At 40.0% G+C, this 23,999-nt stretch overlaps 1 protein-coding gene and 1 long non-coding RNA gene across 3 annotated transcripts in view; both read right to left on the bottom strand.

Annotated features, from left to right (window-relative positions):
• Window positions 1-7,807, bottom strand: part of ATP2C1 (ATPase secretory pathway Ca2+ transporting 1) — a 65,400-nt gene extending 57,593 nt beyond the window's left edge. Inside the window, exon 1 of one of the 2 annotated variants that reach the window (XM_032991274.2) lies at window positions 7,418-7,807. In XM_032991274.2, the coding sequence (XP_032847165.1) occupies window positions 7,418-7,525 (108 nt within the window). In that variant the 5' untranslated portion in view covers window positions 7,526-7,807. Of the gene's footprint in view, window positions 1-4,826; window positions 4,957-7,417 lie in introns of those variants that run through there. The other variant, XM_032991276.2, reaches the window with a different exon arrangement.
• Window positions 7,808-13,108: 5,301 nt separating this feature from the next.
• On the bottom strand, window positions 13,109-19,083 carry LOC116961170. The gene is made up of 4 exons (XR_004406860.2): window positions 18,836-19,083; window positions 17,509-17,657; window positions 13,924-14,025; window positions 13,109-13,307 (listed from the first exon to the last, which is right to left on the bottom strand). It is a non-coding gene; the product is annotated as an uncharacterized LOC116961170 (long non-coding RNA).
• Between the last annotated feature and the right edge of the window lie 4,916 nt (window positions 19,084-23,999).

The following is a 23,999-nucleotide window of genomic DNA, read 5'->3' as shown; positions in this document are numbered from 1 at the left end:
AAGGAGCAACTATATGAAATTTGCTCAGGTTTGAAAGCTTGTAACAGCAATGCCAGCACTTCTGAGTCCTATGTATAGGATGGTTGTAAATATTTTTTTTTTTTATATTAGCCCTCATTGAAAATACTACACATTACTATGAAAGGCAACCACTCTTATTAAGATTGCTATCACTAATTCAGGCTCCTGCCTTTGTCCTAAGGACTGAGTTCAGATTGTAGTAGCCTATAACAAACTTCCTGTGGATGCAAAGCAAATACCATAAAGAAGGAGGCGTGGCGTGGAATGAACACCAGAGAAAGGCTACAACCAAAAGGCTGATTCCTATAGTACTGCTGTGTTAATAGCATTTGCAGTTCCTGGGTTTTAATATCATATTCTTTGGTATTACATGCTGGTTCCTGGAACTGTGCAATTACAAAGATGATTCCCTATGCTGAAAAAAGTTTCTAATTCTTTTAGTTGCATAGAAAATCTTGAAAGCATGAACCTCAAAATTTGAAAGGACAAATGAAATTTCTCTGAAAAGAAATCAGAATTTGAAAGGCTAAGTCATTTTTGTAATTGTTGGTATTGACAGTCCTGGAGTTTCCCGCATTCAGAAGCATTTTCAGCTAGCCTTTTTTAATGCCTCTTGAGCATTTTATACTCTAATTAATTTTAAAATATGGTAAAAAAATAGGGCTGCTATATTATTGTCTAATTTCCTAGGGAGAAGCGTGAATATATACATGTGTTACTGAGTTCACATGAGCCCAGTACCTCATAATTGTAGCACATGTTCGGTACATCTGATGGTGTGATAAGCTAGTTTGACAGGGCACAGCTGAAGAAATTCAATTAAGAAAACAAGAATCACGAGCATTTGTTTTGTTTGACTGTCTCAGAACTTTAAGTGCTACCTAAGTTTTGGTGGGTTTCTTGTCTTTCTGTGGTATTAGAAATGCTAACATGAGGGTCCTAATCCATCTGTATCTGGCAGACTTACAGTTTTAAAAGGGAGGAAACAGTGAGATGAGACAGAGGGATTTGTTTTTTAATTAAAAACAATTTATTTTATTTGTACACAAATAAAGCTTCATTAACAGAATATATCTTAGTTTTGAAATCTTTTCTCTTGGCCTACAATCCCTGACATGTGTTTACATACACTGCTCTACCAGTTATTCAAATAATGCTGTAAAAGTCAAGCTTAGTCTTTCTTTAATCTTTAAGCTTTCTACTGCACAGCCTATTCCATTAAGATTTTTCATTTTACTAGATCTCGGAAGCAGCAGCCAGTCCGCTCCACTCCCCCCACCCAGCAATTTGCCATCAGCAGCCATTCAGTCATGGTACTGGCCTCAGTGAAGAACCTGACCATATCTGATTGAGATGGTATCAGTGTTACTAAAAGCACCTAAATGAAAAAATAGTATTTCAGGAAATGTAGTACAATCCTATTTTAAATGTCAATGATGTAAGAATTCTTCAGCAGACCATCTCATAAATTTAGACTCCAAAAAATAAGTAAGCATTGGCCATTTAGATTAACAAATTTTCAACTTAAAATAAGAGTTTGAATAGTATAAACCATTAGTCAAGAGCTGCGACAGTCCATAAGCAGCTAGATAGATCGAGATGCTAAGGGAGCACAGCTCCTCTTTGTTTTCGTCAAAAAGGCAGAAGCTTAATGTCTTAAGATTATGATCTTTGTTTAACATAGTGCTTCCTTCAAGTGCTTTGTATTAGTTGCTGTTTTCTTATGACAATACCAAAACCTGCTCATCTTAAAATGTGTGTATACAGATAGACATAACATATGCTTGAAAAATTGACCAGTCATGTCTGACGCAAAGCAGTGGAGACCCAGCTTATATTTCAACCATAAGATAGTAATTCAACAAAGATGTTTATTTGAAGGGGCAAAATATCCAAGCTTCAACACCAATGATCACAATTCAAGAAGATCTACTTAGGGGAAAAAAGAAGAATCTGCACATCCCTAGAAAACTGCATCCTCAGTATCTCATCTTCAGGCTGACTAGGTGTCTGAAATTTTTCCCACTTGGAAGAGTTGATTCTTGCAAAAGTCTTGGGCTGTCACTTGAGGACATGAAATGTGTCCTTTAAAATGCCTGTGGTCCTGTAATTTCAGGAACTGCATGTCAAACATACATCATAGTCATACTAATCTTGGTTGGCATATAACAACTACATTTACAAAGTTCAACAGTGCCATTTTAAAAATCTACATTAGTAGAATCAAGCTGTGAAGAATTATTTCTGTCTGACTCTATGTGTAACAGAGAACTTCTGTCTGTAAACTGTAAACAAAGACTATTACCTCCATTTCATCTATCTAAAATCTTTTATAAGTGCCTCTAATCAAAATTTCAGAGTATGGGTTGACAACAGATAAACTACTCCAAAAGTTAAATACTGTTTGAAGGGTGTACCTTACTTTCCATTTGCATGCAGTGTGCAAGATTTTTTTTCTCCTTGATTAATGACTGATTCTTTGTAAGCACTGTCTTCCTCAAACAGTTACTTTGAGATAAGACTTCAACTCTTAAACTGGGCAGAGTTGCCATTTTTGAGGAAAATGAAAAGGTAAGGCAAAAGAACAAGGCACTACATGAGCAAATGTCTGATAAACTCTATTACAAGAACATCCTCACAAGAGGAACTGTACTCTGTTCCTACTCAGACCTTAGAGCAACTTACAAATCCTGCCCAGTCACAGGTCGGACAGTGATTTGAAGGAAAGACAGCTTGATGCAACTCAGAATAGGTGCTATTATCCAACTCCAGTCAAGTTAATTTAGAAAACAGTGATTGAACTGTCAGCTCAGGAAAGACAAATACATTTTCATGGCAGGGAATAGCTCTCCCGTGGCTGTTGGGGGAATATCTTGCCTGGTCTCCAGCAGTCTGATGTCCTCTGGTTGACTGACCTGTTAGCTGACTAAACTACAGCAGGGAATCAACCACTACCAGATATCCAAGTCAAGTATTTTCTCAGATATGTTCTCCAGGGTAGGGTTTGGGGGGTTCCTCTAGTACCCGAGAGGTGCCAACGCTAACTGGAGCTTTTCCAATGTACGAAGTACTCATGATTGTTCTCCCCTGCATGATCTCTAATGAAATGCTGCTCTTAAAGGCAGTTTTAATAGGATGCCTCCCCTCTTATCAGCCTTGTTTTCATTAAGTGTGTGGATTTTTCACATCTTTGAGACTCTTCTATCCATGAGTTCCAGTTACTGGGGGAAGAGTGACAGATACAGCTCACTTCCTTCAGAGAAGAGGCTAAAAAGGGTTTTGCCAAAGCAGCTGTGTTAATTGCTAAAGCCACACATACTCTCAGTGCCAAACACAACATACAAATCATTCTGTGCTGCCTCAATTTTGGGATTCCAGAGCTCATTTGGTGGTTTCCCTAAAGGATCAGACCCCGTCTGTTAATACTCACGTATAGAAGCTCATTGATGGTATCACTCTGATGCATGAACTGTTAGCTAGAAAAGTTATTTTAGCATTCATCTTGTGGCTGGTGCGTAGCTCAGAAATGATTCTAAAGTAGTACTGGCTGGAGAGGCTGTAAGAAATTACTTTTTACTGCTGGCATTCAGAAGGAAAGTTGGTGGTTTCTCAGCACAAAACAATGGTTCCTCCATTTTTCATTAAAGTTGGTCAGATGTTCTTTGGAAGCCAATTGTAAAGGAAAAAAGCATCCTGTGGTTTCTTTCAGGATAAAGATTTATCTGGGTCCAACTGGCATGTTCAACAGGAAATCTAAGCTTTATGGCCAGGTTTTGGAAAGAGGTAACCTTACAATACTCTTGAAAAATCATTTCCTCAAATGCTAATTCAGATACATTCAAACTAGCAACAAGGGCAAAATTTATTTCTTGCTTTGCCAAATAAATTGAAAAATTACTTCAAGGAAAGGAGATAACCCTCCCAGTGCGTACACATTAAACAAGCCACGTACATGCTTTCTGCTGTATTTTATCTAAGCAGAGAGGCCTCAAACACCTTGAAATAATATGGCTTTTATGTTTGACAAGAAAATAACTGGCATGCTTATAGCTTAACTATAGCTTTATCAGCAGGAGCAAAGTTTTCTGATTTCTGTACTCAGAAATGGGGTTGACTGCAATTAGTCAGCTATGTCATTAAAACCACAAGCCCATCGCATAGTCACTGAGGAAAACTAATTTCCAGGGCTACTCAGCTGCTGTTTCAGGATTGCTTGCAGTCACTTGCAAGGCTCAAATTCACAGGCCTTTGAATTTTCCAGGCCCCCAAAAGAAGCAGTAACCATATCAAAACTTAGATTATATTTTCACCTCCTCTCTGGTGTCTTCCCTCATTATCATTTTTATTTGGCAGTCATTTTTTAACGTATAATAAACAAATTCTACTTCATCTGTCAATGACAGTTCCACATCCTAAGACATTGTTTCATTCATTTCTTTACTCAGGCTGAATTAATATTAAATACCTCATAGCTTCTAAGAACTTAATCATAATAATTTTTATGGAAAAATTCAGTGTATAGACTTAGATAAGAATTACTCCTTTAAAAATACATATTCCCATAAGAAATAGCTATACAGGTCGAGATAAAAACCAGAATTACCTCCTAAACTGAACTATGCTGTTAAAATGTCCCTTACTCTCAAAGAAACTGTACCATATAGCCATAAAACACATTTTCATACCATTTCTGTAAAGCTTGTCAAGAAACTTTCAGATTTTTGTGCTCTAAAACATTCAAGATTAATATTTTCTCTCCTGCTTTTAACTCAAAGATCATAAATAATTCCATTACTGGCTCATACCAATATTCCATGATGTCCATACTCCTTGGCCTGGTATGTTCAGTAATCAGTAAGGAATGATTCCAGAAGGTGATCCAAGAAAGGAAACAATTATTTAATATGCTGCTAGTATGGAAATAGTCTTCTTAAATCATACTATATACCTGAAGCACACAAGTTTATCCTTCTTAGTATAAGTCTGGATGTTCTTACCTATACATATGTCCTTCTTATAACCAGTTTATCTCTTGGACTTGATAAGATTATGTGGTAATTTCCAGAATCTGTCATTTCTGAACAACATGCATTCACAGCTTTAGTTTTTACTGAAATATTTGAGGTCTAACGCTCTTACTGATGATCAGTTTCTGTAAAGTTTCTAAGCAACTAGTAAACAGGATTTTAAGTTGTCTTGTTTCCAGAGTAAAAAGCAGCTCACTGAAGTGAGCATGAAAAGCCAACCTCACTCTGAAAAGATTACACTTATTTTAATGTTGTATTTCATTTAAAATGTTTGATCATTGAACAAGTCTCCTAGGATGCATATCTTTTCTGGAACATCACAGTGAACAGCAGTTCTTGAACAAGCCTCATTACATTCACTGCATAATATCAGGCAATGTAAATAGAATGAATAGTAGCATCACATTCCGTTCATTTTATATTGATAAAGCTTTGTGTCTTGGGACTAACATGCTAATAACCACATCAATGCTTGTTTTGATTAAATGGATTTCTTTCAGCAGTTTGGAGCAACAGTGCCAGAAGTATATTGCACTGAAGATATTCACATCCTTACACATACAGAATGATTTCATTTGGCATCAAGTTACAAGTTGCTCTCTGAACCAGTCAATCTCACCAATTAATGTTCAAGTTATAACTGATCTATGCATCCCCTGAAGGTCAGCTGTCGGGACAAACCTTGACCAACTCAAAGTTATTAGCCAGCTAGCCCTGCTTACATCCTCTGCTTGTGATTTTTGCCTCTGCAGCACTACAAGCATCAGACAAAAACTCTCTGAGCAGAACATGACAATAGCACTGTTAGCATGGATCCATCAGCCCTCCCGAGCTTTAATTTAATACCTGTCCAGATCAGTAATAGGTGAATATTGAGAAAAGAACAACAAAAAACCCTCAAAGAAAAAGTTGGTCATCTACCGATAATATTTAATAAAAGGCATTGAGCCAGTATTAAGCAAGCAATCCTAAAGACGTACCCTGCTAGATAAAAGAATGTGATCCTCAGAGGAAAAAAAAAAGCTTATTCTCAACACCATGCAGGGCAACCTGCTGAGCTCAACTGCACTTCCCACCCCTACAAGTGTTTGTAGAGTCAAAGAAGCAAATGTTAGTGTTTGGTGAATATTGGCCCTGCCAACATCAGACTAACGCAAGGAGAATGAATACGATGTTTCTTTAAGCATGTAGTGTTTAAGCTATTAACCACTGTAAAAACATTAGGAGTAAGAAAGAAAATAATGAACATCGCTGTACCAAAACAGGAAAAGCAGATTTCCCTCCCACCCCCCACCAGTTACAGCCCTGGTACTTTTTTTTTTTTTTTTCCAAAATATATCACGTCAAAGGAATGTGCCTTTCTTTGCCTCCTGACCTCTCATTTAGAGAAGTATGCAATTCAACATCATTTAGTGTACAAAGAGCAAAGAAGTTTAACTATTTCAAAGGAATTCAGAAGAATTTCAGCTCTTGTTATAGGCTGCTTCTCTATGCTCATCACATAGCTTGATATTGAGCACATATTGGATGAAAAAGAACAGTAGCTCAGAGATGGTCCTGTTGCAGGCTCACACCTTCTGCCCCCCATGCTAAATAGCTTCCATTTACTTGTAAAACAGCAACAACTTAACTATTCAGTTATCCTAAGGATATTCATGTTGCATTTAAATCAACAAATTATGATCTACCAAAACATTTAAGAAACTAAGTTACAAGCCCTACTGCCAAGAATTCAGCCCTTTATTTAACACAGATTTACACGACAAAAAGCCCAAAGCTGACCAATCCCTACACCTGATCTCAGATTAACATCTCTTAGGAGACAAAACCCTTACAGCACAGAGAACAGCAGAGCATAATGTTTATGGCTAATAGAAGAGTTGAGAGGAGAAGTCTGGTTTATTTTATATACATATTTAGGAATTCGTTTTCTCAAGTACACCCCTCTGAGTGCAACAAGCAGATTCAAGACTATCAAAAGTAAAATGAAGTTTAACAATTCTTCAGCCAGCTAGGATGGAAATGAGTGATTCAAGATGAACTGGAATTACACTGAAAACAGCTCACAACAGCAATGAAATACAGATTTTTGTGATCCTCAGATAGATAATGACTACTTAAAGCTTAATGGTCTCAGACCCCAATTGCTTTAAGTGTCCAGTAATTTCTTCAGAATCAAAAATTATTTGTTCTCAGGGCAAGCTTTCTCAAAGTCACAGAGCTCTCAAACTTAAACATAGTCATTACTCCCAGATACTGACATTTAGAAAACAGTCCAGCCAAACTTCTGATCCTCTCTATTTAAGATACAGGTAAGTCACCCACAAGGTTACAGTTGAAGGTTTTTGGTTTTTTAAGTTTGCTTTTACCTTTTCTTGAATCCTCTTGTCTTTCACTGCTGATACAAGTTTCCAAATTGCATGGATAGGAAGCTTTACGAAATAGGAGAAAACAGACTTATGCAGTAGATTATCCATAATTTAAGCAATTTCTTTACTACACAATTAAAGAGCCTTCCCCATCTGGAGTTTGAGATCTGAATGCATGTTGTCTGCCTCTTCCCAAAGATCAGTAGTCCTCCACTGTTGCACAATCCTTTTCTGCAGAACAACTGGTAAAAATCAAAACATCAAATGCAGAGCCTACAACAAATGACCAGTGTTAAAGTGCCACAAGGGCAGTGTGCGCCGGAAGAACTGAGGGGCAGTTCTACCAAATGCAAATAATTTTCCTGACAGCATTCTCTAACAGCCCTGCTTCTGGTAAGAATATTCTGCTGCAAAAATCAAACAACAGTAACTAGGTTCTGATTTTTCCTACCCCTCTCACTAGAAAGAATAAATCCTAATGCCTCTTTAAGCTGGTTCAGCTGCAGTAAAGAGGTTAGAAAATTGCTGTTTCTAGCACATTCCGCCTTCCTCCTCAAGCTGTATTTCACTGACTGCAGTCTGATTTCACTTTTGTTTCGCACACAATCCTGTTACGTGGATTTCAGCCAGACTAATGCTTGCTTTTATTCTCGACTTTCTACACTGGAACTGCAAGGCACCAGTTACAGGGCATAACAATGTAAGCTCAGATAAAGCTTAGCTTGCAATTGGAGCCTTTGCCTTGAATCTTACCTGAAAACTAATTTCCTTTCAAGTCATAACATTTTCTGTGAGCCCTTCTCTACTTTGCACCTTTGATCAGCAGACAGGTACTAAGTGTTTGCCTGGCTTTTGTAATGGATGGAAAAGCAGCAAAGCACATTTCCATCATTTATCATCTTAATTTCTTGAGTTTTAAATTTATGTAAGTTTGGGTTCGTTTTTTTCTTCCCCTTTGTTGTTGTTGATCTTTTAAGCAGAAATGTCCCAGAGAGGAGCTGGGTTCTTATTATAGCGAGGCAATTCAGTCCTCGCTGCAACTCCACAGCCATTGGAGAGTAACTCAAAGTCTTGTAGGTCTTTACTGAGGTGTATTTCTATAATCAATTATTTAGAGCTTGGGTAATACTACAGAATTTATCCTGGAGCTATATACAGCTGCCAAAGACTAACCAGCCAGAGCAATGTTACGGGCCTCCTGCACATCAACATCTGTGGGAGGCAGAAGAAAATTTCTTTACCTTGTCAGCAGTTTATGGAAAGTGATCCATGTGGTAGGGAAATAATACTGCTTTGCAGGACTCTTCTCCCACTCATCCCTTCTAGGACTCACAGCTATGAAAAAAAAAATCTTTCGATGGATCCAGGAAAGGATCCAAGACAGATTTTCATGTCTGTTTTCAGCATTAGCTTATCCCACACTACTCGCACATATCCTTCCCTTCAGGTCTGGAGGCTTGACATAGGCAACCATTCTGACATTTCATGCCTGGAAACCTGACTTCAACAAATCCATTTTGTGTTCCTAAATGACCGTTTGGCTGCTTATACTTCAGCCCATCTGTTTGGATGGCACCAGGCCTGCTTACAAGGTGATCTTCCAGTTTCACTTCACTTTCCATCCAGTGATGCCAGCCAATTTTGGGCACTTGGCACAATACCTCTCCTGCCCTCACTTTGGTACGAAGCCCTGCTGAGTCAGAAACACTGCCTCTGTGCTTTATCAAATTTGTTGGCACTTGTGTGGCTCTGACCACCTGAACAGCAGAGAAAGAAAGCGAGTTGTCAGCACTGGAAATTGCCAAGTACACTTGTTGCTGTGAAGGCAGGGGAATGTTATGAAGATCAATGACACATCATAGCATGAGAATTTTAATTGCAAACACTCTGCAAAGCCAGGATCACCATAAGCAGAACGACAAAGATAGTAAAACTGAAGACAAAAGCCACAGACATAGAAGATTCAAGCAGGTAAGAGCACTGAGCTCCACTCTGCTATAATGGCTCCTTTAAAATGGACAAATACTAGGACATAGTTGTTTTCTATAACCTCTGACTTTCATCTAAGATCACAGTATTATGGTTTTCGATGTATGGCATAAACCATACGAGGCTGAAGATGCTTCTTGGCAAAGTTCTGAAGCGCATGAGCAAGCTCTTCCAGAGGAATGGACCAGGTGTCAGTAGGCTTGTTGCAGGCCGGCCTAACATCGGTGCTTCAGCAGCCCCGCGCGCACCCATCTCTCATACGGGGCATACGGGTACGTGCTGAGCACAAAGGGAGACATCTCTGGTAATCGAGATGGCTGGAGCCTCGAAAGGGTAGGAGGACATTGCCTGGTTGCTACGTAACTTGGCCAGTATCAGAATTCTACATTTTCTTTAATAGCCCCTTAAATTCCTTACTGAAACAGAGGTGAAATAGTGAAGTATTAAACTGGCTTCCTTAATTAGAAAACTTGCACAAACAAAAGTCAGTGGTAGATATCACTAAGGTTCTCCACCCCTCTGCCCCCCTTTAAGAAAGTCAGTAACAAGCCAAGGAAAGCAAAGACAAGCTTTCAACATACCACATCAGCTGTCAGAATGTTTTAGTTTAAGAGTTTTAGCGAAAAATTCTCTTTTCTCTGATTCAAAATAATGTGACAGAAATTTCCAAACAGACATTCTGACACCTGAAAGAACAGTTTCTTCTTGTTGTGCCCCGTGTTTCTATGAAAGAAATCCCCTGGCTTCTCATGCCACGATACATTTAAAAGAAAAATAAAGGAATTTAAACACTTTTGCTTTACCTAGGAAAGAACCCAATATATACTAAAATAATGATCCATTATGTGTTCAGAAAACAGCAAACAGAGACTAAACCCCTCAGCTCTGGCGTGGCAACTATCCAGTATCAACAAGAATAGCATTAACCTATTTGTTCACCTAATGCATGTGGTATCAGTCAAGGTGGATTTAGCAGCTCCCACACAGCACTTAGACAACCCCTGCCCTGTATTATAAAAATCTTTAATGATAGTAATAAAATATATCACTAGCAGCCAAAATCCACAAACATCATCCAGATCCTGTTGTAAAAGTAGTAAATAATTCTCTTTTCATTAAGTGAAAAAAATATAGAGGTATATATAGGTATATGTGTATAGCTATATAGATGCATATGCACAATGCCCCCACCCTAAAAACACGTGTAATAAAGAGCTGATCAACAAATATAGACTTTGTCCTACTACTCCGTGCAAGCAGCTAGTAGCTGGGCAGGTAGCAAGATGGAACTCTTGCTCATCATGAGCTGTTTTATTGTCTTCTCCTATCATCCTGGTGTCTCAGCCAGGGACCTTCATCTTCCAAAACCTTTCATTTCAGAGTTCCTTGGGCCAAGACTTCTTTATCCCAATGAAGCCATGCCTTTTGGATCCTTTAAGCATATCCTGTATGCATAAAGAAAGTACTGCATTTTGGGTTTGTGTACTGTCACGGTAAGAATTTGCTTCTTTCCCCATCTTCCCCCACCTTGTTGCTTTGATAAATAACTGTAATTCCAGCATAGCTGTTAGTATAAGATTTTCAACTAATTTAATTTCCTGTTCTTGTGAGCAGGATAGACCAGTTCAATTCTAGTTAAAACTTGATCCAATTCCTTTTTTTATTTTGAACGATGCAAACTCCATCTTCAATGTGCATCACTAATTTAGATTTTTCTAAGATTTTAGGGAAATAGGATATTTTTAGCTCTGTTTCCCATTACAGGCTCCCCAATACAAGGAAGACATGGGTATACTGGAGCAAGTCCAGCAAAGAGCCACAAAGATGATTTAATTGCAAGAAAGAATTTACCTGAGTTTTCATAATGCTTCTCAAGCATAATATAATACTCATGTGTAGAGGCATTCACACAGATACACAAGTAAATATATATACACTACAAGTTTCCTTGCAAATAGCTTACTTGGAACTGTTTGACCAGATAACTGGTCTATAACTCCTCCTAGACATTGAAGTATTTTGAGATATTTTTCTACCTCTCCCACACATGCATGAAGCAGTTTGCTTCCCCCTTTTCTTCCTAGGGTCATCTCATTTGCCAAGAGTACCAAGTCATGAGAAGCAACTGCCTGCAACAGTACCTGCTTTGCCAGGGCCTCAGTCTAGATGATGTCATTCTTAGAAAAGAAAGACAACAGCTCTAAAAAAAGGCTCAAAAGCAGCACCCATTTCTCAAAACTTCTTTCCTTGGTTACACTAGCTGTGTTTACCAGCCTTCCCCACCAGTCAAAAGACTCTGCCAATTCAATTTCGTAGCTGATAAGAATAGGTTGAGAAGATGGTAGACAGAGGCTGAGGCTTCTACACTTATGTCCTGCTACATTTTCCATGACCAAAGCAGCTCCCTCCCATCGCATTTTGCCACGTACAGGAATGCATCAGAAGTTAGCACCAATGGATCACAGGCAGGGTGCCTGATTAGGTTCCACGTGGCTGAGAGGTGGGCTGTCGGTGGAGCACAGTGTGCTCATGTGCCTCTCGGAGGCAGCATACACGTATTTATCAGCTCTGCATCACTTTCAGGGACTTTATTCCTTTACCATCCAACCTTGAGGTCACAATTAAAGAGTTTATTTCACATGGATAACAGGTTGAAGCTTCACACTTGCATTGCCACGCTAGAAACACAGAATAGATATCCTTATGGCCACTGTCCTACAAATGACCTCCCTTTTACTTTCTGCACAGCCAGGAAAGCTATTTGTCTTTTTAAAGCTCCATGGTATTGGGATTTGTGCCCCATTTGTTACCCACTCTCCCAAGTTCTTCTCTGCATTACTGATCTCTAATCAGCAGCCTTCTATTTTGTAAAGTGTCACCCTCTAGTGCATTGTTTAACGTTTATCTAAATTAGAATCTCACCCTATTTAAAATTTGCCTCTTACTCTAAAAATCTCTTGATCACTCGTTCTGTAGCTACAGCCTGGCCTCTACAAACTTGATCAATGCATGCTTCATTTTGTCTTCCAGATTGTTTAATAGAAACCTTAATTAATGTTTTCATTAATTAATGCCGAACCCAATACTGATGCAGAGATATCCCATTTGATAGCTCCCTCATCAGTGGTGTTTCATTGTTAATTATTCTGAAATCGTAGCCCAGGCAATTCTATATTCATATGACAGGATTATGAAGCAGATAAAGGCTTTTTTACCTTACTGAATTCTTCCTGAAGGAGCTTCCCACACATAGCAACAAGAATCCATGGTAGAGTTAGATAACAGAAATCCACTGTGTTTTATTTGTCTACTAAGTACATAATATACTGTGGACTATTAACTTTTAATAGAAAAGATCAACTAATTATTCCCACATGTCTCAAAGGAGCATGAAAACATCTTCCTCACTGTACTGACAGACTGGGGGTTAGTTTAAGGTGCTTGACAGAGCAGTAGGGCTAGAAAGGCCAGGCTGAAGTCCACTGCTTGTGAACCTGGCAGCCAGCTGAGCTGCTTCTCACCTCTAACTCTCTCATCCAAGGTCCAACACATTAGATTCCCACAGTCTCGTCTGCCTAACACAATTAATCTTCCCATAGAGTTGTTGTGCAGTAACTATCCTCAGATTTGCCTTCAAACACAGGAAATCAGGTAGCCTAGCCGAAAACCCACTAAGCTCCTAGCCAGTGGAAAATGCCTGAGAGAGGGGAAGAAGTATTGCAACAAAGGGGGCCTTTCCTCAGACACACAACCCTTCCAGTTCTGATGAGGACTCACCTGAATGTTTTCCATCTCTTACTCAGAAAAGTCGTATGCAAAGGCACTTTCACAGGAGGTTTGCCTCAGGTGGAGAACACTTGCAGTACAGTCCTGGTCTTTAATGGGTGCACTTATTTCAGACCTAATCAGAGACATACAAGGTCAGATTATTGAGAAAACCTTCTCTTATTTAAGTGCAAGCTTTACAAAAATTGTGTACTGGACATCAAGGACTAGTTTTGCAGATGTACTTAGGGATAAGAGAGTCATTCTTGTTAGGAACCCTGTAAGAGGCTTTAGAATTCTAATTTTTTTTTTTTTTTTTTTTTTTAAATCTTATCAGAAGGGTTACAATAAAATCCAGAAGCACTGCTTGCTTTTGAGATACCTTCCTCTTCTTCATACCTAAACAAGAGGAATGTCTTTCACAATCTGAGTCTGATTCTACCAACTCACCCTTAAACTCTTGGCACTAACATTTCAAATTATTTCTCACATAAAGGTAGGGAAAGATAACAGGGAAATTCAACATGCCTTCTGCCAGATTTAACATACAACTTTCTTCTTCAAATTAAGGAGACACTTCACTAAAGTGGAAGCAACACCTCCTAGCTACACAACTTCGCTCAACGAACTTGTTACGCAATATACTCTGCTATGTTTCCTTGTGACTTTATACCTATGTAAAACTTCTCTCTTTCTAAATGTAGTTACCCTTCTCAAGATAATTCAATAACTGAGAACCAAAAATAACTAACCTTTTTTTCCATCTCCCCATGGCCTGTAATTCTTCTTTTCCTTTTCCGAAGCTCTTCCCAATGTCCCCCTAGGAACATGTCCCTTGATAAGACTGCTACACACTACAAAAGAAAGGAAGGGGGCTACAACACCGGCTTTGTAAGGGCTAACCTTGGGGCCCCTTCCTCTCACTTAACGAGCCCTAGCCTAGTCTACGGTTTAGGAGAGTACTGCTAGGTAATTCTAGATTTTTTTCCTCTTGTCTTTGTGAAGATCTCAAAGCTGGTGAAGTAAGGAAGCAAAGAGAGGCGATATCATGAGTGCATGAAATGTGACTTATCCTGGAGTGGAGAATGTGAATCTTGCCAGTGACAGGGTATAAAGGACCTAATTGAAAGCAGATCTGTAATTTGCAAGCTGCTGGAGAGTAAGGACCAAGTGCTGAGCACCTGAAACTCCAGGTGCAATTAATAGTTCAGCTGCTTAGCATCTACTGAAAAAACACATACCCTACTTTCTAAGAGACTCCATTTTTAAAAGGTCTACCTTCCAGGCCAGCTCCTCTCTCTGTTGATCAGATAAAATGTGTCAGAATCCTACATATAACTAAAGGGAAAAATCAGCATGATAGTTTAGAATAAAAGTTTGGCTAACAGGCTCTGAATTTCATGTAGTAAATTGGCAAATGCCTGACTTGAAGAATAGTATTTGAAAGTAAAAAGACACTCAGAAAATGGATTCTGGAAAATTGCGTCTGGTTTAGGCTTTATCTGTTTATATTTCAAAGGACACTTTTCCTAGTAGCTGCATGTCAATCTGTTCTTTCTGCTTTATACACACTCTAAAAATTATTTTAGGATTGAATTAGCTGTCAGTTTTGGATAGCCTGGATCTCCAGTGCAGAGGATATACAGCCACTTTAAAGACATCAAGGAGAAAGTATTGCTCATGTTATGAACGGATGATCAAAAAAGTACGCCTAGAGAATGAGATGAGGCAGTATTATTTTCTATTTTAGAAACTAAGGATGTGTCTAACTGGGAGCACCCTTAGCCAGATATATCACCATCTCACAAAAAACAGCTGCAGAAATGCAAAGACATGAGACAGACAATGGTCATGAATAGTCATACAAAAGCTTTTATATGAAGAAGGATTGAAAAGATGCAAGCTGTTTAGAGCAGGCAGGAGACAGACACAGATGGAAATAAAAGACAGTACAGAAGAACAAGGTGCAGCAAAGAAGTGCTGAGCTCTTATTTGCATTTACCCTACACAGAGGAAGAACCAAGCCACAGCACATCTGAAATGCAGGAAGTAAGTCTTTTTTTTAGATCTTCTTTTGAATAAAATAGGAAATGATTAAAATGTGGAAATTTTTTGCCGCAGGTCATCTCAGAGGTCAAATGTTACTCAGATTCAAAAGAAGATTTGACAAGTAAGCATACAATGGAAACATTCATTAGAAAGGGTACAGGCTGGGTTATCAAACTATATGCTTCAGGGTATAAGTCCCTCATCAACTCTAAGGAATTAGAAAACAGACTTCAATAAGCAGTTATCCTGGCAGACAGGGAAAGAGCTGTTAATTTATTCATAATGCTTTTGACCCAAAACATGAGGGGAGGATATAGATGCAAAAGGAAATACAAATAGAATTAGCAAAAATAGAAATGAATCAACATGTGATGACTTATAAGGAAAAACCCCAACCTACCCTTTAGAAAAAGGAAGGGGATGAAACATAAATTAGTTAACCAGAGAGGAAAAGAGCGAGGTTCTGAGGTTAGGCCCAGTAAGGTGGAAATATGAGCAGGCAGGCAAAGTGCTCCAAATTTTTGAGTGGAAGAGAAAAATGCATCACAGTTATAAAGAGGGTGAAACAGAACTGCGGCATATTGAAGAGATGAATTAATGGATTTTTTTGTGATTAAAAAAAAAAAAAAGTTACAGTGAACCAAATTACAGAGCAGATGCAATATTAAATGTTTAAAAGTTTTGTTAATATTAGTTGATGCTTTACTGAGGGAAGCAGTTTGTCTAAATGATTTGCTATATGTACTTTCTCATCCTGAGCCTAGACATGGTTCAATTCTAGCAGAGGCGGAAGGTAACAAAGAAATGATCTTTCCCCATCAGCACTGAAACTTGTTGACAGGAAAGGGTAATGAAACTTGAATTATGTGTTTTGTGCACACAAATAATCATTCATCAGTGCTGTTTGACACTAGCTTCCTTTGACACTGAATTCTCAAGGAAGGAAGGCAGGAAGAGGAAACCTGCCACTGATTTTCTGTCTCATGAAGCAAATTAAATTAACTGATTCCAATTGCAGAGTATGTTGTGTTATTAACTTCTCTCAACTCTGAACAGTGCCTATGTTGATAGACAATCTGTTGGTAGCTGGAATGATCTTCATTATCCTCATTTATGGCTTCAAGTGTGCAATAAGCCATGTTTTAGCCCAGGCCATTTTATCTATCTTCTCCCATTTGAAGTCAAAAGAACCCCCTGGCAAACTTCTACAGACCCCCAGCAAGACATGTCTTACTCGCTTTCCCATCGTTTCTGGAGTTCATTGAGCAGCCATGTCCATACACACCCTTAACCTTTGTGTTTGGCATAGTAACCTCCAACATTATAAATCCTTGTAAGAGAATCTCTGTGAAGATGTAACTGAATTCTAAGGTCCATGGTGCTGCATGATCAAGCATAATGTCAGACCTATCACTTTTCCTCCCAGTGTGTGGGACCACATGTGCTAGATTCACATAGCAGAGAGGCAAGCAGGCAATGTTATGGGGGGGGGTGACAGCTGGGGTGTGTGCCTGTGCCCTACAGCTAAAGGTACACAAAAGACATAGGTGCACAAAACACCAACCTTTCATCACCTACTCCATGCTCAGTGGACCGCAGATTGGGTCACTGACCTGCTCATGGCATATCAGATTCCAGAGTGGGCTACAGATCTTGGTGTGGCACAGCAAAGGAGTGAGATATAAAGCTAAGACATAGGTGGCTGTGAGCCACGGGGGATCTGCGGGACAGTAGGGCATGGCCTCACCAGCCAGGGTCCATCCTGCTGCCCTCATGGAGGGAGCAGGGCAGGCTAGAAGGGGGCAGCCAGGCCCAGCCTGGAGCCCAGGTCATCAGGCAAGTCCATGGGTGATGAGGCAGGTCTGGGATCAGGCTGGGAAGCTAGTTCATGGGTCAGGGTCAGTGTGTGCTGGGTCCGCAGCCAAGCATGGGCATGGCCGTGATGTGGCAGCAATGTACATTGGTTGGGACCCAAAGAGCCAGAGCCTGAGCTTAAAAACAGATCCTGGGTGAACAGGAGGTGGGGAGGGACCTCACTGAGTCCTCCCAGCTCTCCCAAAGACCACCAGCTGCACCACAGGGCACTAGACTGGTCCTGAGCCCAGGCAGCCAAACCCCTAGAAGGGGTGGGGGGTCCCCTCAGGACCCTGATACAAGGTGACTGTCCTCACCCATTTCTGCTAAACAGGAGGAGTGTTGTCACGTTCTTGTATCACAAGTTACAGTTCTGGGAGTTTTCTTTGTAGGTCCCACCATTTGCCTTACACAATTCATAAGAGCAGCCGTACCTGGTCAGAGTACGTGTCCATTGAGAGCTGCTTCCTGAGAAGGCTTCTAGCAGATGCACAAATATTCAACTAAGAGCAGAGCAGGCACATAGTGTTGCTTCCCCAAGGTACTTTCATCAGCTTCCAGCAACCTGCAGGTCAAGGGTTTCCTGCACCAGAAGCGGTGTCTTTAGGAGTAACAGTCCAGATGAATTTTTTCATGCATGAATTTGTCTAATTCCTCTAAGACCCCATATAAACTGCTGGTGCCCACAGCATCCTATAGTAATGAGCTCCACTTCTTAGCTTTCATCCATCTGTCAAATTGCTTTATAAATCACTCTAAAAATCAAAAAGCTATATATATATATGTAGCTAAATTACTGCTGAATTCTTATGGGTAACTGAAAACAGACCTTGATCTGGTATAGCTATAAAAGTATCAGTTGCTTTGAATGATTTGTTACTACTGTGTTCACATGCAAATATAACATTTCAGGCTTAGAGATACTAGTAAAAGGAATCCTGGGAATAAATGATACAATGTATTTGGGGTTTGTCAAATCTGGTACTCAAAATGTTGAGCAGATTAAAGAGGAAAGCAAAGGACATGTTAGTAAAAATTTTACTGCATAGAGATACCTCCAGAGACTAAACAAGCAGAGCAAGCACAGCTTCAGTGCCATTTATCACTGAGCGAAGACTCCGCGTTCCCACTGTAACCTTGCATTTCTATGGAGAAGGCCTTCTCTTGGCTTTCTCCCCGTTATGATAAATATGATCCACCAAATATACACAAATGCTGTTTCCAGACTTGGTTGAGTTTTCATGATAGAGAAACAGTACACAATTTGTCAGTCAGAGAAGAAAATTACCATACAAATACTGTATTTAGGTTATTCAGCACAGCATGTAATTGGGAAATGCTCGCTAGCTCTATGGATTATGGAGAAAATTTGAGAAGTAACATTGCAAAACTAGGACAGATACGGACATCAGCAGGATGACATCTTTCACTGCTAGTATCAAACACAGGGGCTTTTCCCCATATCTCTGCAGTGGGAACGTGCACGCTGGGGATTAGGATACTGCGCTGTTATGCCTCTGTGGCATTGCCTTTTGAAATGCATGAAAACTTGCTCCATCCTTTAATATTTTTTGTTGGCATTACATGCATTCAGTTGAAGGAGTGGTTTTCAAACAGCGCTCTTGAGCGCTTGTTGCCGAAGCTAGCTGGGTGTATATGCCATAGGGCCCAACTTAAGGCATCCCATACAGCGCACTTCCAGCCTATCTCAAGTTGCTCCAAGCAGCTTCAGGCTGCTGCTGCTCTCGAAAAGCAACTTACCTTGTAAGAGAAGATACCCACTTCCCCATCTGGTGCAGAAAGCTGATGCCAGTGGTGCTCTGCTGGCTTTAAAACAGTGATGAAACAGGAAGATTCCATTTCCCCCATGCCTCCATTTCAGGGTTTTCCTTGCAAGAGTCACCTCAAGGGCTTCCTGGACACAGAACAATCCACTTATTGAATGCTCTTGAGCTGCTATGATTTTTGAGTGGGAGAACAGAGTTACATTTCATGCTCTCAGGATATAATTTCAAGATAGGGTTTTTAGTGGAGTTAGTGGTGTCACTACTGGAGTTAACAGGGCATCTCACCCCTCTCTTCCCTCCCCCCCCCGTTTTCCTATTTAAAGCCCATTTTCAGCACACAGGTCACTCAATCACCCTACAGATGCTTACAGTGCATTTATAAGACTTAATACTATTCTTCCATGTGTTTTTCCAGAGCATCCCATGAAATAACGTCATGCCCTTATCCCGTGATTTACTACTGCTCCCTTTTGCTTCTCATATTTCTCCATTCCAGAGCGCAGGAAGCTAACTTCCTGCTCTGTTGACTCAATGCATTTTCCCTTACCACCTCATGGGAACTAAGTCCCCATCTTCTTCGTAAGTCTGTGATGCTGCTTTAAATAACAATCTTCACACTGACTTTACAAAAAGTGCACTGTACTCCCTGCTGTCAATACAATGTTGGATTCTGTAAAGAAATGTATTACGACACACTTAACAAAAAATTATTAACAGTGCAAGAAAATAACGTTGTCCTAAACTGTCGATTAACCACCTGGGAAGCCTGCATATAGGAAACAACTGCATTTATCATTACTATATCAGAATTTGATTCAACAGTACTGGGTTATTTCATCCCCTTGATTAAATGGGTGCACAGAGTGCCTATTAATAGAAATAAAATAAATGTACTGTGTGAGATAGGAGAAGGTTGTGGGGTTAGAAACAAGCACTCTTGGTGAAAAGGAAAGCAGTCTTTATATACATTTTTGTGTCTCTGGTAGAGTATTTGTGCCTAATTTACGTGATGCATTTGCAAGGAGTTCTCTTCTCACAAGACATGAAGCTCAGGCAGCTGGAAATACAGGCAAAATCTCACCCAAGGGTAAGAGGTTCTTTAAGTCTCAGTACCCAGTCAGTCTCGTCATGGCCACTATGAAGAAGCGAACATTGGTCTTCTACAAAGTGGATTTTGTCATCACTGATTCATTGCATATGGATGATAGAATAGCCATATATAAAATGATTTTCTGCCCACTGGCCTAGATTCTAACTTTTAACTATTAAAGGTTTGATAACTGAGCTATTTGAGCATTTCCTACATATGGTGTAGGACATAGACAGAATAGACATGTTTGTCCCCCCAGACCTGCTACCTGGACTCTCATTCTTGTGGTTGCCTCCACAACTTCCCAGTAAACAACCTGTCAGTAACCACAAAATGGTTACACGGACTAGCTGTGATATTAAACAAACCTGCGGTGCTCTAAGGATCTAATAAAAAGTTGCGATCTGCATCTGTTATTAAGCATTTAAAACAAATCATTCCAAATCTCTAGTATTAAATTACAGGATGTGCTTGCTTCCATCTTTCAGCCACTTGCTCTCCACTGCAAAATTACCTCATGTATTTTGTGCAGCAATGAGCACGTGCATACAGGTAGCACAGATGAAGTACAGTTGTAAGAGGAGTGATTACCACATGCATTTTCTGCGAAAAGCAAGCCTTACCTCCATTCTTAGATTCAGCTGTGATCCTCTGTACCAAAAGCTGTAGGGCCACTAGAAGGCAAAACAGACATTTTACAAGAGGACTGCACGTTACATCTTGGCTGCAAAAAAAAAGGCTTTAGCTTCTACAGCCAACATTAACGCCCCTTAGTAAAACTACCATATGGAATTATAAAATAGCAGGAAAGTTCAAATTGGAGGTATCAAAGGACACTTTTCAGTGAATTTTCTCTGATATAAATCCAGAGCACTTCCAATAAAGTCATGTCAGGCTTCTGAGGGTTTACACTGGGATACTATAGGATGCCATTTATGAACATGGCCATAAATTCACAGGAAAACATTTGTCACTCTTGTGATATCGCTTTCAAGGTCACAAAACACAAAAGCTCACTTACAATACCATTCTTTTTTTCACTCAAAACCATATGTATTTTCAGAACTGAAGCACTCCCTCAGTACCTTTCAAGTTCTAAAATGGCCACAATGAACAACAATCAGCCACGCTCACACGCTCTTCCAGCCAAAGGACAATTCAGACATTTTACCCTAAATATAATTCATCCAATAGTGCAATTGTCCCATTGAGTCACTTCTGCCAGGGAAACAAAGCAAACCAAACTATCCTATAGAGGGAAGTGTCATGAATAAGTATTGTCAACAAACATGAGTAATTTTGACTGAAATGAAAAACAGAAAATCCCAGGCAGTAGAAACGTAACTTTCTACGTAAATCATGGGCATATGGTCTCTACTATCAGGGAGGTCACTCTGAAATTACATTCCTCCCTCTTCAGCATGAAATTCTGCTTGTACTAAAAATAATGGAAATGCCCTTATCAATTTTACTGAGAGGTTTTCAGTCCAGTCTTTTTAAAGCATTAGTCCAGAATAGCATTTACCAAGTTACTCCATTTAGAGCCTCTCTTCAGAGCTTGCAGACGGGTGAGAAGTGCTTTTCCCTCACTTCACCTGCAGCCCCCCAGGGTGTGAGTCAGTGTTTCCGTCTGGAGAAGCTGAGTGGTCTTGCTTCCAGTGAAATGAGTTGTCTTCTCATTTCACATGAGGTGGTGGGCTAAGGTCAGACCTCTTACAACCTGTGTAACCACTCTCGAATTTGCCCGCGTCTTCTCAAACTCTCTGACCAATTTAAAGCATTAATCTTCCACTAGGCAACAGAAGGGACAGGTTGGACAAACCAATTTCAGTATGCATCATGGCAAGTTCCCCAGAGAGCTTTATCAGCTGTTTATTAATGGTTGAAGAGACGGTTGATAAAAACAGCTGTGCAGAAAGATTAAATATATTTCCCATGCTGACATTCATACCGACTCAGAGTTCACAAAAGCCTCATAAAATATTAGCTGTAAAGCAGTATCTATCTAGGCTGGTCTTTAAACAGATTACACTTTGTTTTGTCAGTCAGGACCTTTCATCAGAAATAAAACAGGGTAGAAGTAAATGAGAATTTATTATAATCAAATCCCTTGCCCCAAAATTTGCCGCTTTTGCAAACATTACACACAGCTACTACAAGAAAGACCAGGGCAAGAATGAAATTTGGATGAATGGACTGCAGGCAGCAGTAGTAAACGTTTCCGTTTGCCCTGGTAGCTTAGCAGTGTGTGTAAAAGGACCAGAGGAATGCAGGGGCAGTTCCCACACCCTCCCTCTTACTGCTCTGGAGTGAATGGTGCAAGTTGGGTGCCAGGGAACACCCACTTGCAAACGCCTACGTATCAAACAGTCCTAAAGCAAATGGATAGAAAGGACAGGTAGAAGTTACCCAGCTGAATGCTTCGCAACAGCTTTTCACCACTGGCTCATCAGATCCTAGATGGCACATTTATTGAATGATTTAAAACCCCATAATGTTAGCAAAATATACAGCCTAGTATAAACAAACAAATGAATAAAAATGACAGTAAAAAACCTAAAGCCCAAATGATCCCGTTTCAGCCCACATGTTTAGTTTTACAAGAAAACAATTATGACAAAACCAAATAAGATATATCTTCCTTTGCTTAAAATTTGGCTTGCCCTCGAGCTAAAAAAGGCTGAGAAACATTGACATAGATTATTGCTCTGTCCTAAATCCTGTGTATGTTATTCCTCACTGTCATGGCCTAAATCCAGCCGGCAGCCAAACACCACGCAGCCCCCCACTCACCCTCCCCCGCCTGGGGGATGGGGGAGGGAATTGGAGGGGTGAAGGGAAACTTGTAGGTTGAGATAAAAACAGTTTAATAATGTTAATAAATTGGAAAAAAAAAAAAAAAACAATAAAAGAAAGTACAGACGGGTAATGCACAATGTAATTGCTCACCACTCACCAACTGATATGCAGCCAGCAATCCCGAAACCCCAAGATCCCGCAATCGCAATCCCGGAAGCGAGAGAGCCCCCCCTCCCTCCCAGCCGCCCCTCCTCTGTATAGTGAGCGTGGTGTTCCATGATATGGAATATTTCATTGGCCAATTTGGGTCTGGTGCTCTGGCCGTGCTCCCTCCCAGCTTCTTGTGCACCTGCGCGTGGGCAGGACAGGGGAGTTGGAGAGTCCTTGATGAAAATGTCAGGGTGTTATCAACATTCTTCCCATACTAAATCCCATACTGAATCCAAAGGACAGCACTATTCTGGCTACCAAGAAGAATGAACTCAATCCCAGCCAAAACCAGGACGCTCACAGTGTTTGTTTGCTCTGTAACCAAAGACTTTCAGGGATGGGAATTACACAACCTCCATGAGCAACACATGGACCAATCTAGTAGTTGGTTGCGTAGACTGAGTAATTTGTTGGTCAAAATGTGGTCCCTGTGATTCATTCATCCAGCAATTTCTTAAGAAAATTATAATAAGAATATAAAAACCATGTATAACCCATGTTCTTTCATTCTTTGCTGGAAAAGAGCACTCATTTTCAGAGAGAATTAAATGAGGAATAATTAAAAACTAAACATAAAAGAATAAAATATCGAAAGTCATTAGCTCCTGAGACCATTTTAATGACCTTACTCAAAACTGCCCTGAAAGTCCATAGAAATGTTGTGGTACTAGGATGTTAAACCCAGCACCCAGGAACTAGCATTATATGATACTGTGGCAATAGAAGATATTATGATAGTAGCCTTTCACATTTGCAGATTCTCCTTTAGTCACAAGACCTGAAAGGCAGTTTGACAATATTATTCTAGTCCCTGCCTATAGGTATCAGAGAGAAATGACTGATGCAGTTGCAAAGCTGGCCGAGCCTGTTCAGAAAAGGCTTGGCATGGGAGTAGGAGTGATGCTGTACCTCAGGAATTAGGGATCACGTGCTCCTGTTACCAGCACATGAAAATGTGCAGCAAAGTGTTACAAAACCTGCCTTCTAGTCTTAAGCACAAGCCAAGGCGTCCCATCTGGTATACCAGGCCAACACAGGG

Source organism: Tyto alba, unplaced genomic scaffold, assembly GCF_018691265.1.
Source record: "Tyto alba isolate M040663 unplaced genomic scaffold, T.alba_DEE_v4.0 Super-Scaffold_46, whole genome shotgun sequence".
Taxonomy (NCBI): domain Eukaryota; kingdom Metazoa; phylum Chordata; class Aves; order Strigiformes; family Tytonidae; genus Tyto; species Tyto alba.
This window is presented reverse-complemented; position numbering and strand designations above follow the sequence as displayed.